The sequence below is a fragment of the Chroicocephalus ridibundus genome, chromosome 3 (genome assembly GCF_963924245.1).
Source record: "Chroicocephalus ridibundus chromosome 3, bChrRid1.1, whole genome shotgun sequence".
Taxonomy (NCBI): domain Eukaryota; kingdom Metazoa; phylum Chordata; class Aves; order Charadriiformes; family Laridae; genus Chroicocephalus; species Chroicocephalus ridibundus.
The window spans coordinates 66,423,199-66,438,532 of NC_086286.1; the positions used below are offsets into that span (position 1 = coordinate 66,423,199).

Consider the following 15,334-nt stretch of genomic DNA (forward strand, 5'->3'; position numbering starts at 1 on the left):
TTCTCTTTTTTCCTTTGGTTGGCAATTGCTTTTACTCCCTAGCATTCCAGGGGCTGAATGTCCTCAGCACTTCCACGGCATGAGGCTCTGCAGGTCTGCCCGATTGTTTGCTGTGCAGCATTAACGCACTAGCTTTCAACATATATTCTCACCTCTGGTTTCTTAAGACAGGCGTGAAAAAAAAATATCTGTTCTACAGTATAGGAACTCCAGCGTATTTGGCTTTTATTTGGTTGGTTCCTGATCTGGTGGTCTTGAAGAAATAATTTAGCCAGCGCTTAGGGAGAACCGCAATTTTGCACGAAAGGTGCAGTCAGCCTCCCACCGGCTGAACCTGACCTGGACTTTGGTGTCACCAGAGATGTGCCTCGAGTCCACAACATGCTCAATACTTACTGCTTTGTGCTGTGCTCCTTCCAGTTCCGTAGCAATCAACGAGAAGCGAGGATGTTGAGGCTACCTATGGTGTGCAAAACTCTATTCCTTACTTATCTAAGCGTGCTGGAAAAAAATGTCTTGGCTTGATTGTTGCCTATAACAACAGCAACAAAACACTAAAGACAAGCAAGATTAGGAAACCATGTGGGTTTAAGTAAAAAAGAACACACTTTATTTATCTACAAGGCAGTACATTGTTGTATAAAAAATTAAGTGCAGATGAAGCTGCACCAAATGCTATTAAGGCAGCGAAGTCAGAGGCGGTTATAAAAAAACCCAAACAATAAAAAAAAAAATAAAATAAAATCAGTGTTTTGCCATATCGATAAAGATTTGCTATGGCAGTATGAAGAACCATATATTTCTAAGAACCTGATTCAGTATACAAGACCCAAGTTAGGGAACAATTAGCTAGACATGGAACAAAACAGACAACATGAACAAGACAGTGTTCTCCCAAACATATGAAGGTGCAATGCATGCTGTTACAAACCAATGAGAAACAAAACAACACATCCAGACACAAAAAAAAAAAAATCTCCCAGGAACAGTGTTCAAAAATATTGCGTATAAAAAAAAGGGGAAAAAATACAAACCATGTAAAAAAAAATAAAATAAAAAGGTCTGAAATGCTAGTGCATAGTCAAATTAGCTAACATCAACATTTGTTTTCTTTCCATATAAAGCTCTACTGCTCCTTTTACACTAGCAGCACGTCTACACGCTAAGGTCTGTAGCAGCAAAACACAGTATTCATTTGGCATTTACAAAATTAAATTACTGAATAAAAATATAATTTTTCTCATAAATCTATGTTTCATACAGTAATATTTTTTAAAGCAAGCTAATTACCCCCCCCCCAAACAGAAACACACAACGTATAATGGTCTAGAACCACAACAGAATGAAAGAGTATTTCAAGAGGCATGGATGTTTGAGCATTCACGATCTTGATCAGTTTCCCCCTTTGCACAGACTAGCGTTTGTAGTAATGCTTTTCACTTCGGTATTTTACACCAATGCATTTTGTTCAGTGATTTAAAATATATCTGTTTGAGTACCTGCTCTTTTATTATTAAAAATAAAAAAATAAAAAAAGAAACAAACAAAACCCTATCCCTGGCTAACACATCACTGACATAACAATACTGGTGTATTAGGTCTGCTTGATCTCAAAAAGTACAAAAAAATTACCTTTACTGTAAGTCTGCACTTAAGATCATTAATTACTGATTCAAACTTAATACCTAATAATTTAGGCAAGTATCATTTATTTAAAAAAAAAAATCCTCTTAAGTTGGGTGAAATCCAACAAGAATATATATGCTGCGTGACTAAATGCACTTTGTGCTGCTCCCAACTGTTGTACCACAACAAAGATAGGCTCTTCTCCCATTCATGAAAAGTTTTCATGCCAAGGAACAGGAATTTCCCAGCAGAGGTGAAGTGTTCTCGAAAACCATAATGCTTCTCTGTCCGTCGACCCTTTCACATCACCAGAGTCCGGGTGGGGAAGGCGGTCATGTACTTGCGGGCCTGATCCGTCAGGGCCATCTGATCCTCGATCTTCCCGCAGGACGCCGACTCCCAGCCGTTGTTCAGATGCTAAATTAGAAGCGGGCAGAGAGATTTGGGGTGAACGTCATGTCATTTATTTGTAGCCCCAGCCGAAGCTGGGCCCGCTTGCGATTAAGTGTTGCATGAACACGCGGTAGGACGTTCTCCCATCTCCAGAGAAATTGAAATCTCAGCAGCACGACGGGCAAAAAAGTATCATCCCCCACTTCTCAGTTAGCAACGGGAGGGGTGGGCAGGCCAGACGACCTGCAGAGGGGCACACCACAAGAGCCAGGGTTCAAACCTCCCCACTTCTCTCTCAAACAGTGTCTCTTCTCTAACCAGGCCATATCTATAGCCTTGCCTTTAATCCTTCCTTTCCGTGAAAGGTCTTAAAAGAGAATTGACTTGCAGGTGGACTTTACAGATGGGCCAAGTCCACCATTACAATGTTCGGTGCTATAACCACGCACAAATTCCCACCGAACCTCCATTCTAGAAATACATCTGCGCTGCCCCTGCGCTCCCTGAATGGACACGATGATCTTGAGAGCCTGACCACAGCCAAGAAGAAGTCCCGCGCTCAAAGCTGCTTTCACCTGTGCGCAGCGATTAGCACGTGCCCATCAGCAGAGCTCCTCTGGCAAGGGAGAAGAGAGGGCGGGGGGGAGGACACGACTCTCGGCAGAAACAGCATTTTAATTATCGTGTAAGCCATTTCACTTCTTGTGGTATTTATGGAGGTTACAGACACCATTCAGTCTAATGTTAAAGTGAGATAAACCTATCTGCTAGAGGGCTGTGTGCACTGTATTTATTTACTCACTACACATGTGAGATGTTTCTCATTGCCTTGAGCTATAAACAGTAATGAAATTTCAAAGCTCCTGGAATTTACCAGTATACACGCACATTTACACACACTTATTTTTTCTTCTGTTGAACTCTTTCACTTACTCAGTGTGTCTGCGTTACCACATTGATACATTCCCTAAGCCTTGAATCAAAACTCTTATTATTGTATAGAGATAGTTGTATGAATACCCTGCATTCCAAAAATGCGCGCAACTGTGCTTAATGGAAAGCTGCTTCCCAGCGAGGGGATCCCAGTACTGTTGAATATTGAGAAGGTCTAGACCCAAGATCCACCAGGAAAGCCAAACCTTCTTTCTTTTCCTCTGCTTTTGACAAGGATCAACTTTGCAGTGCAAGATCTACGTTGCCCAATGAGATGGCCAAAGCCTTCCCAACACCTAGGACACTGGGTGAAACATAATTAGTGGACTGCAAACCATCCGCTAAGAGCAGAACTGTGCCGGCGTGCCCACAGCTCTTTATGCTGCTCCTTCTAGTTGCTAACTATGCAAGAGGATCCTTAAATTATTCTCTGGCCTATATGTTTAGAGAATGCTCTTCTGACTGTAAACAGTGTTATCTTAGACACCTGGATAGTAAAAGGCTGGGCAACATACAAAATACAGATAATTTCTCATAACATGCCCTAATCAGGGCACTGGTACAAACACAGGGACCGAGGTTCCCTGCCTGGGAGGGCTTACAGTCTAAAACGGACAAAAGCAATGAATAAGTAAGCAGCATGGCCAAGATGAGGGCAAGCATGTTAATCCTCTGTAAACTTCTGCAAAACTCCTTCTGAGCTTCAGTGGGAGTTCCCCCGTCCGAAGGAGAACCAGGCCAGGCCTCAAGTCATTAAGTTTCTGCAGCTTTTTGTGGGAAAGCCGCATCTGTGAAGCGAACAAACATGCCATACTGGAGTGGTTCACCTTTTTCTTGAGTGGTTCAACCTGGGCTGGCTGCATACCTTGTGCTGTGGCTCAGCCTAGGGCACAGGCCACAGCCAAAAAGCAGGTGTGACATACTTTCTGCACGCCGCAGACATGCATGCGACACGCCGCAGCTCCTTTTATGTTTTGGTTCAACAGCTTCCAGGGTGACTTGTTCAAAGGCACCTACATCAGCTGGGAACCTACAGCCTCCTATTGATCCTCAGTGGGACTCGGGCACCTGTGAATATTTTACCCTGCTGTTTTAGAGGTATTTGCATCAGGGACCAAGTTAATGCCTGGTACAATGCCATTGGTCTTACTTAGAAGTCAGATTTGGTCCGTATACCTCAAAAGCAGTTGGTAGTTCCAGAATATCCATCATATCAAAGGACAAAAATATGTAGCCAAATGTTATTTTCCCGTGATCCCCCTCAAAGCTTCAACGGCCTGGTCGAGAAACAAGAAATCAGCAGTCTCTTAAATGACTGAAAACATGTAAGGAAAAGTCCGTCTGTCACAGTATGTCAATTTTTAAAAAACAGAAGTAACTTCAGGCAAGGAGCGTCACGATTTCATAAACTAGGCTTAATTGTTAGTATCTACACTGAGCTCTTTGTATTAACAGCCATGTGCTTAGGAAAGGAAAAAAAAAAAAATCTGTATCCTGCTATCTCCAGCATCTCAGCAGGCTGCTACATGTCACTCATTCCACTGAAAGCCTGGTCTTCGCTGAACCTGATGTCAGCGCGGCAGGAGCCGCTGGGGCAGGCAGCCACCCTCTGCCCTCCCTGCCGGCTCGGCCCCCCCAGCGCCCCGGGGACACGGCGGGCAGCACACACTGCAAGCGGGTGGGAGGATCAGCTCAAACCCCCCCAACAACTCCAGCCTGCTTGGAACAACTTACTCAAGTTTTGCTCTAGAGACAGTATGGGAGAATCTCCCCACAGTTTTGACCCTTGTATTATTTTCCCAGAAATAGTTTACGCTATTTTTTTTTTTCCTCTTATGACAAATTTATAAAAAGAGACTCACTTTGCAGTCTCACTGACGGTGGTGAGAGCTTTGCCCTAGTAAAGAAAGCAGAATTTGACCCAAAGTAGTATATTCACTCAAGCAGTATATTTACTACGACAGTTTTCAATTCTGTCCTGGGGAACTAAGACAACATTTAAAGTGGGTACATTTAATAAACATTTTCTGTCTGAAGCCTTGGCTCCCGGCAGCCAACACCAAACAAAGCACAATGCCTCTGCCTTGCCAGCCCTGCAGCGCAGCGCCGGAGGCACGTGCGAAAGTCATCCCGACGGGAGAAGTTTTCCTTCCCTCCTTGGCAGGGAGCCCCGGGTCCCAGGACCCAGGCAGGGTGCTTTGCCGGGTCTCGGTACATGAACCCCCCGATCCCTTAGAAAAAAAGGGGAAAAGCACAACGCCTCCTTGCATGCCAGCATCGCCGTGAGTATTTCCCGGGCTCCGTTACAGGAGAGTGGCAGCAGAAAGCAGCGCTCGGCAAAGGTATGGAACGAGAAGAGACCCAAAGCAAGAGGCATGGAGGAAAGCGGCACAGAATCCCAAGTGGGACCACTCCTTTTGCAGAACTCTGGTTGCATCTCCCCTTATCACAGTTAAAGGTCCAACTCTGCAAATCAACGGATGGAAACGCAAAAGCTTTGTAACGAGAAGCCAAAAGGCCTGACCCGAAACCCACCGAAATTGATGGGCATGTTTTTATTGATTCAGTGGATTCATCCTGCTTAAAAAATTCAGCCATCTAAGAGTGAGGTGTTCATTTTGGCAGCTGAATCCCTAGCCAGTGGGAAAGAAAGGGATTTCCGCAGTACAATTCATTCCTTTTTTTTTTTTATTGCGTCAAAAAGAGGAAGACTACTCAGTTTTGCTGTCAATTAAAAGAATTTAAGCCCTTTCAGCCAGTACTTCCAGCTGTATTTTTCTCTTCCACACACAGCAGTTTTCTCTCTTTAAGTTAAAGCAGGGAGCAGGGTGGAGAAGGCATACTACCATGAGTTCCCATAGGATAAAATTACAGACCATGGTACAATTCCAGCTATGTCATTCTCCCTGGCTCTTTTTTTTTTTTTTTTAAACCTCAGTAATCCTACCAGCACATCCTTTTCCTGGCAGCAAAACTACCTCACTTATCCTGTAACGCGCCTTCAACTGCCCTCAGGCAGACGCGAACTGTAAACAAACTGTCAAAGCTGTAACTGGGATATCCAGTTAAAGCACTTTAAATAAAAAACTTGGACCATCTAGACCAGACCAGAGTAAGGAAAGAAAAGACTGTGGAAAGGTGCTTTTCAAACAGAACTCGTCCTTCTGCACTCGGAGCCTGGACGGCCTTTTCATATGCTGTCTGCACAACTTAAGAAAGCTCCTGCGTTACAACACCCTGCCTGTCAGGAGCGGATGCCAAAACCCAACGCTGCTCCAGTCCTGCAGTACTGAGCTCCCAAACTGATGGAAGTGTACTAAAAACCTTTGGGCAAAGAACTGCCTTAGAGGACAGATTGTAAATCTGCGCTACGCTGGCAGGTGTCTTCAGCAGCTCCAGTGAAGTTATTGGTGTTACATACGTTCCCATTAATTTAGCCAACTTGTGCTGGCATTTAAAACCAAAAAAAGCCAAAATGTTTAAAATATTCAGAAGGCTCAGACTATTAGAAGGTATCTTATCGTGTTTCTCTACTGCAAAAAGCTGATTTCCTGACAGTTTTCCCTTAGGTTACACAGTACGGATAATTCACAGAACATGCTGCTGGAAAGGCAGCTTGCAGCAGAAATGCAGTACTCATTCTGAAACAGTAAAACAATCAACACCCTGAACAAAGCAATTTCCTAGCAGAGTATGATGCGTATCCTGTAGAATAGTATGGCTTTCTGTTCTTGTAAGGATGCAGAACCAAGAGAAGCCCTTTTACTTATGAAGAGCAGACAGTAAAGATTAATTAAAAACTCAAGTGACCATAAACGCGTTCTACTTCATTTGCTAAGGCAGAGCACTGTTTCTGCTCATGTTGCTCGTTCTCCTCCTCCGAGGCATGGGGAAGCCTTCTCCTAAACGCTGGGGCTTTCCCAGTTGCTCAGAAATACAGCTTGCTAAATATGAGAGAGTAAGACAGTCCAACTTTTCAGTTTTTATTATATGCCTGGTACCAGAGCTAGAAAGAGCTACTTGGTGGTGCTTTTAAGAGCTTAACTCTGTAGCCCTTACTCAGACAAAACTCCTGTTTGAGATGTATGAGCTTTCCAAGTAAGATTAATGGGGGAGATGCGCAAGGGGCTAAGCACCTGCAACTCACATAAGGATATTCGGTCCCTTTCTGCTTTTGTCCTGAAGTAATTTTTTTTATTCACAGGTCAGAACGCATTGTTAAGCTGCCACTTTTTCTTCTTTCTGAGAGACTATCGCCTGCTTGGGGCAGCTGTAACTGCTGCTCTGTTTGCAACCTAAATTCTGCTGCCCCGGGAGGAAAACATGCGATGACTGACCTGTAACTTCCAACAACCTCCTTTTGCTTGCCTCACCTCCTGCAGGCGTCCATCGCTGGCCAGAGAAGGGACCTCGCAAGTGAGGGCCACCCGCAAGGGCACCTTGCCTTGCTGTGCAACCCTTAAACCTCCTGGCACCCGAGCACAGCCTGCTTCCCCCTCGCCCTTCACTGAACAAAGAAGAGTATGAGACTTTGGGATCTTCTTGCCCCGAAAAAAGAACCACGATGGAAAACCAGAGAAAGCCTGCCGCTGCAGGAGAGCGCGCTGCCTCGCCTGTACGTTTTGTCTGACAACCAGCTGCAAGTGAAATTCCACATTTCGCTTTTTAAACGGAGAAAATTAAGCTTAATGACAGCGCACACTCTTGAAAAGGTTAACCAAGTAACTGTTTTAAAATCCTTTAAATTTACTCTTTAAAGAAAATGGTTACACAAAACCGCTGAAAGTCAGGAAATTCGAGCTGAAATGTGTCAGTCTGTGGTTAAAAAATGGAAAGTGACAGGAGCTAGGGGTTGAAGAACATTCTCTTTAGCTTGCAGGGCTTCTACCTTGTGTTGTTTCCTTTGTTACTGGGGGAAGAAGATATCAAAGCAGCGCTATTTTCTTAAAAGGTTCCATTTCATGGTGTCTTTTGATAGCCTGCAGGGTTAGGTGGATGGTCTATGATTTAGCCTACTTTTCTAGCTGTTAAAATGTCTATGTTAGGATAGTTTGTATTATGTACAGCTACTTGTTTTATTGGCTACAGAACATAATGTGAAATAAAACATAACTTTTACACAGGAACAGCCAGAAACAGAGTTTTTACGTAACCTCTTACGAGGCACTATTGCAGCAAATGCTCAGTACAGATCATCAGCCTGCCTCAATAAGGGCTCCGCACGTTATCCCAAAATCTTAACCCTTGGAAAAGTTCCTAGGGAGGCCAAAATCTCCCTACAGAGAAACTAAGTATTGCCTGAGTGACAAAAATACAGGATGCAAAAATATAGGTTGAAACTAACTCTACCAGTACAAAGCAGAAGTATTTGGGATCCATGCAATGGAGCGTAAGAGTAATTCCACCCCAAGGCAACACGTGGGTTGGTGAGACGTCTCCTGTTCCTGCCAGGGAGAGAATACCCAACGCACAACCGTGAGATTTGCCATGCAGGATAAAAAAGCTGGCCCAACCTTCATACCTTACCAGAAAGACCCTACACACAGCTGCCTTTACATCCAACGTTTTACACAGACTTAACCAGGGGGTCAAACGAGGATGAAGGCCAAACTCTTCTCGGGTCTAAGGGGACTCTTTCTCCCACTGCACTAGTGCAACAGTGATCCCACCACACTCCCAGTGTAGTTATACGCGGCTACCTGACCTCACATGCCTAATGATGCAACACGCTGTTCCTCCTAAGTGATGGTGAATCACATCATGCTATCTGATATGGTCATCAACTATTATTTACCAAGTTGCGTATGACCAGTCGTGTGTCCAAAATGCAGTAAAAGATATCCTTAGGGATTGCTCTGAACATTCGTTACTCTTGCCTTCTCTGGAACTTAACAGCAAAACAGCCAGTAGTCAGGCATTTTGGTCACCCTATTGCTAGTCAAATACCTTTTTCTTTATGTAAATGCAGTGTAAATTATTAAAGCAATGAAAAATACTACAGACTCGTAAGCATGCTACCTCCCTCTTACGTGAGTTCAAATTTAAAAGAAAATGGAATTTTGAGAACCAAGCATATTAGAAGCATATGGGAAAAAAAAAGTTTAGTGCTCTCTTTCCCACTTCCCCCTCCCCACACACATCCCAAGGTGCAGAGAGTGCTATAATTCTTACTTGAACTGAAGTCAATGAGAATTTGCCTAAGTAAGAACAGTTGGGTCAGGCCCAAAAGATTAACAGCAGCAATGTAAACATATGGAGACACAATTAAATTTCACCCAGCTGCGTTCCCTGTTGTTTCATGTCTACCTGCGTGCAATCAGTGGATTTAATCCAGTGTTTGTGTGTGCGTCCGTGCGTGTGTACATATATGTGGGCAACATACCAAATTACAAACTAAAAAGCGTAAGAATGTGCTAAAAGCTGGTCATGTACAAAATGCCGCCAGCCAAAATCAGGCACAAACGCTAACATTTTCAATTGCTTCGCACCCTTTAGACATGCTGTGTCCTCATCACAGACGTCCAGCTCCACTGGGAGGGAGGGGAAGAAGCATCAGGGCAGAGCAGCAGCAGTTTCTGGTGTGAAGCAGAGCCAGCCCACGTGTCCTTCCTGAGCTGTACGGGGCCACATTCCCTCTGACATGAAGCCAAGCAGCCTTACCAGAGGTGAAGCAGATTCTCCTGTTTAACCATGACACTAAGTCCAAATCAGAGAGCGCAGTGATCGGCAGACAAGACCTCGTTGTTATAAAAAGTCTGCATTTCATTCCAAAAAAGCTATCTGTGCCACCATCACAAAAACCCCTAGCCTCGTTCTTCATTTAGGATTACATTTCAGCTGAAACACACAATGTTTCTTCATTGGCAGAGAATGATTTTACCTTCATATTGGTTCACCATACCTACTGCATAGTATGCAGTTCACAGCTGCATGCTAAATATTCATTGGGGGGCTTGTTGCAACTGCTTTTTCTTTCAGTTCAGCATATTTTAAACACTGAGATGAGTTGGGAAGTAATTTTTAACTCATTTCCTACTTAAGGAAAAGTCCTTGTTATCCACATAATAAGAACACCACCTGATTTAACATGAAAAACTAAAGGCTTTTCCTGACCAAGGACTGAAGAATGGGATCGAGAATGGCCTACAAATTGATTTGTGTAAACTTCCTGAACAAAATCAGCGTGCGTGGGGAGAGAAGGTTAAACAAGCCCTTTCATTTACAGCAGCTTATAAAGAAATTATTTTTAGATAGCAGGAAACATAACACAGTTACGCCAAAGATCAAAAGATCTTTACAGTCACCTCAGGTGCTTCGTCTTTATTACAGGCTGAGTGCAGGCAACTACCACTCACAGGACAACCCACAACATACTCTGTGCAGCTACCTGAACATGTTGCTCTACAGCTATGGAGGAGCCCGGAGTTTGCCTGGGGGACGTGGCCAGGCACCAGCGCACTGGCGAGGCAGCGGGACCAGCACCCTTCATCCACGCACCAGCAGAGGAGCTCCATCGACCCCCTGCAAAGCTGGAGCCCTGGGCTCCTTTGCCCTGAGATGGTCTGGATTCGGTCCCTAAACAACTGCCCTAACCCAGGGGCCGTGGATCTTCAAACCCTCCTCTGAGTCACCTACCACAGTGACACTAAGAAACACGGATCATGAGAAAAGGGCAAATAAGCAACAGGGGGTGTGAGTCTTTCTTTGGCCCCTATGGACACCCCCACGCAGAGGGGAGATGCAGTCCCTGCTGTCCATGCTGCTTTTCATCAAACGATTCTGCAGTGCAAAATACAAGCCTTCTCTGTGGCAAACTGTGCCAAAGGGGGACGTGTGAAATTTTAATATCTCACTTTATAATGGCTGGCTAGAGATGCTTAATCAAAACCAGGTTTTGTTCATTCCTTCTTACTGGAAATAACCCCTAATGTAAATTCTGGAAACAGGGAGGAAAGAAAGGATCAGCCATGTGGACTGTCTGTCTGAAAGTCAGGAACTATGGAGTTATGATTTCTTTTCTGACAGTGACTCACCCTGGGGAATGAGACACTTTCCCTCAATTCACCCATGTGGAGAAGGGATATAAAATCACTTATTCATCTAGCTCAAAAATACAGGCAGTGGTGGAAGGATAATTGATCATTATCTACGCTGCGTTTCGTTCTCTGAATGACTTCTGTCCACAAGGGTTGACAAAGAGGCTGCTAATGACTTTGGTGGGCTTTGGATCAGGCCCTCTGTAACAGCTATATTTTAAAGTACAGCAAATGTATATGTTTGTTAACACTTGGAAAAAACGTAAATATGTAAAACCTAGCCTCACATCTGGCTTACTTTAAAGAAGTCGCATATTTAATTCAATTCAGAGATCCCAAGATGTACAACCGGCCACAAGCGTTACGAGGCCCCTTCAGACCATCGATCATTATCAGACCACCACCAGAACCACATTTCTGGTGCCACCTCAGCCTGTGCTCAGGTAAAGGCCATCCTGATGCTTGGCTAGACAGGCAATACTTGACCACATCTGTGCCAGACAGCCAGGCAGTGCCAGAGTCTCTGATCTTGCCCTGAGGCCAGTGACGAGTTCTGGCCGCCACCACACCACCCAGCTCCCCTGCTCTCCAAAACAGCAGAGCCGCCTACAAGAAATCTACAGGAAAAAGCCTCTGGCCCACACTAATTCTCGATCCTACCAATTTAACACGGGAGCCAGCTGAGTTACAATGCCCCACGCACGGGGCTTTGCCCTGTTTAGCCTCCTGGCACAGCTGTAGCCTCCGTGTCCTCACGCTCCAGAGGTAAAGTGAAATTCTCAACCACATTCATCTGAACGTTTCATTCTTCCATACTCAAAATCAGTCTGTGAGAAAGCAATACATACATATATTTTTATATAGAAAGGCTATTTTTAGCAAAGAATAGTTACCTGCAGAGGACTAGCTAGTGGCCTGTTCCTAGGTACTCCAAATGTTTTGTGAAAGCTACCATCCTCTTCAGACATGGGCATCTTTAAAATGGAGCTGGTAAGAAGATTCTGAACAGGAAAAGGAAAAAAAAAAAAGAAAACCATTTTCAGTAACTCAAGAGAAAAACCTGAATTCATACATATTAAAAGCAAACTCAGCCTGACTGCAGAGGGTGCAACACTGGGCACGGTCCCAGGGGAGCGCTCAGCCTGGGAGCAGACCTCAGCCTGGGGTCCCGGGGACTTGGCTCTGCAGGAGCACTGCCACATGCAAACGTTTTTCATCCAGTGAAACTCCCAAGTGCAAGAATAACAGCAAAGCCGAATAGTCCCGGCGAAGCAAAGGGAACCATGCTCATGCAAGGTCTCCTTTGCACAAACCAAAACAGACTCTCTCTTTCTTTTACCAGTTTTATCTCCGTGACCTAGTCATTTCTATACACAGGTGCAGGCTTCCTCCAAGCGCAGGCTCTTTACAAAGCCTGCGGGCTACACAATGACTGCAACTTCTGCTACCTTCTGTAGGCATTACAGTGACTTAATTAAGAGCAGGATTTTGCTTCTTATGCTTAATACAGGAAAACGATATGGAAATAATGAATAATGCCTACCCGTGAGGAAGTTCAGACAAAGTATTTTCTCTCTTGCGTTTAAGAACTAAACGGGGATGTAAAACAGAGAAATCATTTGGTGGTGTGAAAACTTGCACTTACTGGCACATCTTCCATAGTAGACGCATGTGTAAAGAGCTGAGTGTTCAGGTTTTCTCCTTCCCAGTGATTCGAGCAAAAAAAATTTCCAGCTTTATCTGTTGGAGACTCCACCTGAAAGCAGGAAAGGCACCCTGATAAAAACCAATACCTAACTGACCAGAAGGAGATCTGGCTGTCAGTTGATTAATAAATGGAATAAATCTTCTTCACAGCCATGCATAACACATGTTTACGGTACTGTCTTTTACAGCACCCTTGCTCTTTGCAGAAGAAAAAAGTTCAAGGTTTTCAAAAAAATCCCCACCTAATAAAACTTTGAATACTTGCACTCAGCGCTCTGTCAGTATTCAGAAGTTTAATCCCCTAGAAAGGATTGAGAATATATGTATTTTTAGAACTTTAGTGACAAAGTAATATAATGCAATGTCCTCAAATGTTCAGGTTTCTAAGTCACTCCATGGAGCTTGGTCCCCATGGGGTACTTCTATAGTTTTCACCAACATTAGAAAGATTCAATCCAAATTCCTGCCTAATGTTTTTTTTTTTTTCTTTTTAAGTTTCAAACGAAAACTGCATTAGAACGGCCCAAGCAAACCCCTGCTGAAAACAGCAGAAAGACTTCTATGGAAATCAATGGGAGATGAATTAGGCATGCCTAGTATACTATATAGAACCGACACTAAGATCTTGGGGCTCACATGAAAGAAAAACAGACACAGCTATTTAACAGAAAACGCATTGGTATAAGTTTCTCAGCAAAGAGTGCTGAATTAAATTGCCTCAGGTAAGTTTGAGGTTTACCTCTTGTTTGATTTTCTTCAGCAAAGGGGGTCCACTTTCATGTAGCCCCGCCACTATTGCAGATTCCTCCGACTCCTGCTTGATAACGTCCTGCAGATCTTCTACGAGATGAGTCGGAGTTTGAGGCTGAAAGGAAGAGACGTTATATCCAAGTCCCAGAACATCCCTCTGCACTAATATCAAAGCAACTTTTATCATTGTTTCCTTCTTACCAGCATCTTCAAAGGACCATATTTGATTTCCTGAGCTGCAAGTGCGTTTTTGAATGGAGTGGGTGTTCTTGGAGAGCTCTCTAATATCGACCTCTTGATTGCTGGAGTTCTGAAACTTTAAAAAGAGGGAGAAAAACTTTAAAGGAACATGCTTGGAAATATTACCTCTTTACAGAAATATGTGCATACAGGCAGTGGCTGCTGTAAGACGGACAAATATTGTCCTGCAATCTTATAATCCATTTTGCTTTTCTGGCAGAACATCTATTTAACTGTGATAAGGTGGAATGGCTTTATTTAAAAAACGGGTAAATCTGTATGCACGATTGTTTGGTATTAACAACCTACCTCCACAGTTACAAAGTGGAGATTTTACTCCAGACTAAGAAAAATCTGAACGTGTTAGCAAACAGCTCTGCAGGAAGCGTACGGTGACCCAGCACTTTGGTTGCGTGCAAACCTGAAGAAATGAACCCTCGTGAATCCGACAAGACAACGTGATAACAGACTTACACGTGATTTTCCTTCTGAGCTTTGAAAGTCTGGTCCCTGTGGAACGGTGTGGTAACAGCCATCTTATGGCCACACACCGGCGTGGAAGTTAGCGCAGGGTTGTCCAGGTTCAGGTTTTCGTGACTGGATGAGGTGTTTAAGAACTGCAAGTAAGGAAAGGAAAAAACAACAGGAAAATCCAGGGTTGGCTTCTTAAATTGACGTTATTGAACAAAAGCAAAAGAAATTATTTCCTTCTAAGTGATTCTCCTGACCCTACGATAGGGGTAGGTGTATGTGGGGTACCTGCCTACATGGCAAAACAATACTCAGCAGTTTGACCAGAGCACTCAGGAAGCCGAACCCAGCATTTTTAGAAGGGGAAGTTATAAGGAAAATGACACACCATTCCAATGAGAAACACTCTCCACCACTTCAAGAGCCAAATCTTAAAAGCCCGATTTGGATTTTCTGCAAATAAATTTTAATTAATATGAAGAGCCGTAAGAACTGGGTGAAAGTAAGTAAGGGATGTTTCAGTAATAAACCCACAGGAAATGGGGCTAAATTCCACAAAGATTTATATGGGAAATCTAGGTGCTTTTACGGCAGTAAATAAAGTGTTTATGACAGGAAAATAAATTTCCTATCATCTCTCTCAAAACAAAGTGCTCCGTTTTCACAGCATAAAATGAGAACTGCCACCTGTGATGGGTACATATGAGTGTTTTGGAATGGAAACAGCTGACCGAAAAGGAGGCAGCAGTAATAGTTTGGAGAAAATTGCTTTTGCATGAGTTCTGCCTAGTAACCTAAAATATCGTTTCCATTTCTAGTGTCTACAAATCTGTGAGCGCAGTGGTATCCTTTATTCTGACAACGATTCACCGTGTTACCTTCTAGACTCAACTTGCATCAGATTAAAATACACTTTATAAAAATGTGGCATGTAAGAAAATACAGATTTCACTGAATAAATGATATATGATTAAAATACCTAATAGGTAATGGGAGATACAGTGGGAGATCGTTACATGCAATCTTTTACTATCCTTCATGAAACAGTGTTTCTCTGACTTCAAGAACTAAAGCTAAACCAAGGCAAAACCAATACAAACAGACAAACAAAGAGAAAAAAACCAAAACACTTTTAAATAGTGCTGCAGCTGTGAAACAAAGCAACCAACGACAGGAAT

At 43.5% G+C, this 15,334-nt stretch overlaps 1 protein-coding gene across 3 annotated transcripts in view; it reads right to left on the bottom strand.

Moving 5' to 3' along the window:
- Positions 1-630: 630 nt before the first annotated feature.
- Positions 631-15,334, bottom strand: part of MYB (MYB proto-oncogene, transcription factor) — a 28,663-nt gene continuing 13,959 nt past the window's right edge. For all 3 annotated transcript variants that reach the window (XM_063331059.1, XM_063331058.1, XM_063331060.1), the window contains 6 exons: positions 14,160-14,302; positions 13,647-13,761; positions 13,435-13,560; positions 12,634-12,744; positions 11,882-11,989; positions 631-2,043 (listed from right to left, as the gene is read on the bottom strand). In XM_063331059.1, the coding sequence (XP_063187129.1) occupies positions 1,927-2,043; positions 11,882-11,989; positions 12,634-12,744; positions 13,435-13,560; positions 13,647-13,761; positions 14,160-14,302 (720 nt within the window). In that variant the 3' untranslated portion in view covers positions 631-1,926. The remainder of the gene's footprint in view (positions 2,044-11,881; positions 11,990-12,633; positions 12,745-13,434; positions 13,561-13,646; positions 13,762-14,159; positions 14,303-15,334) is intronic.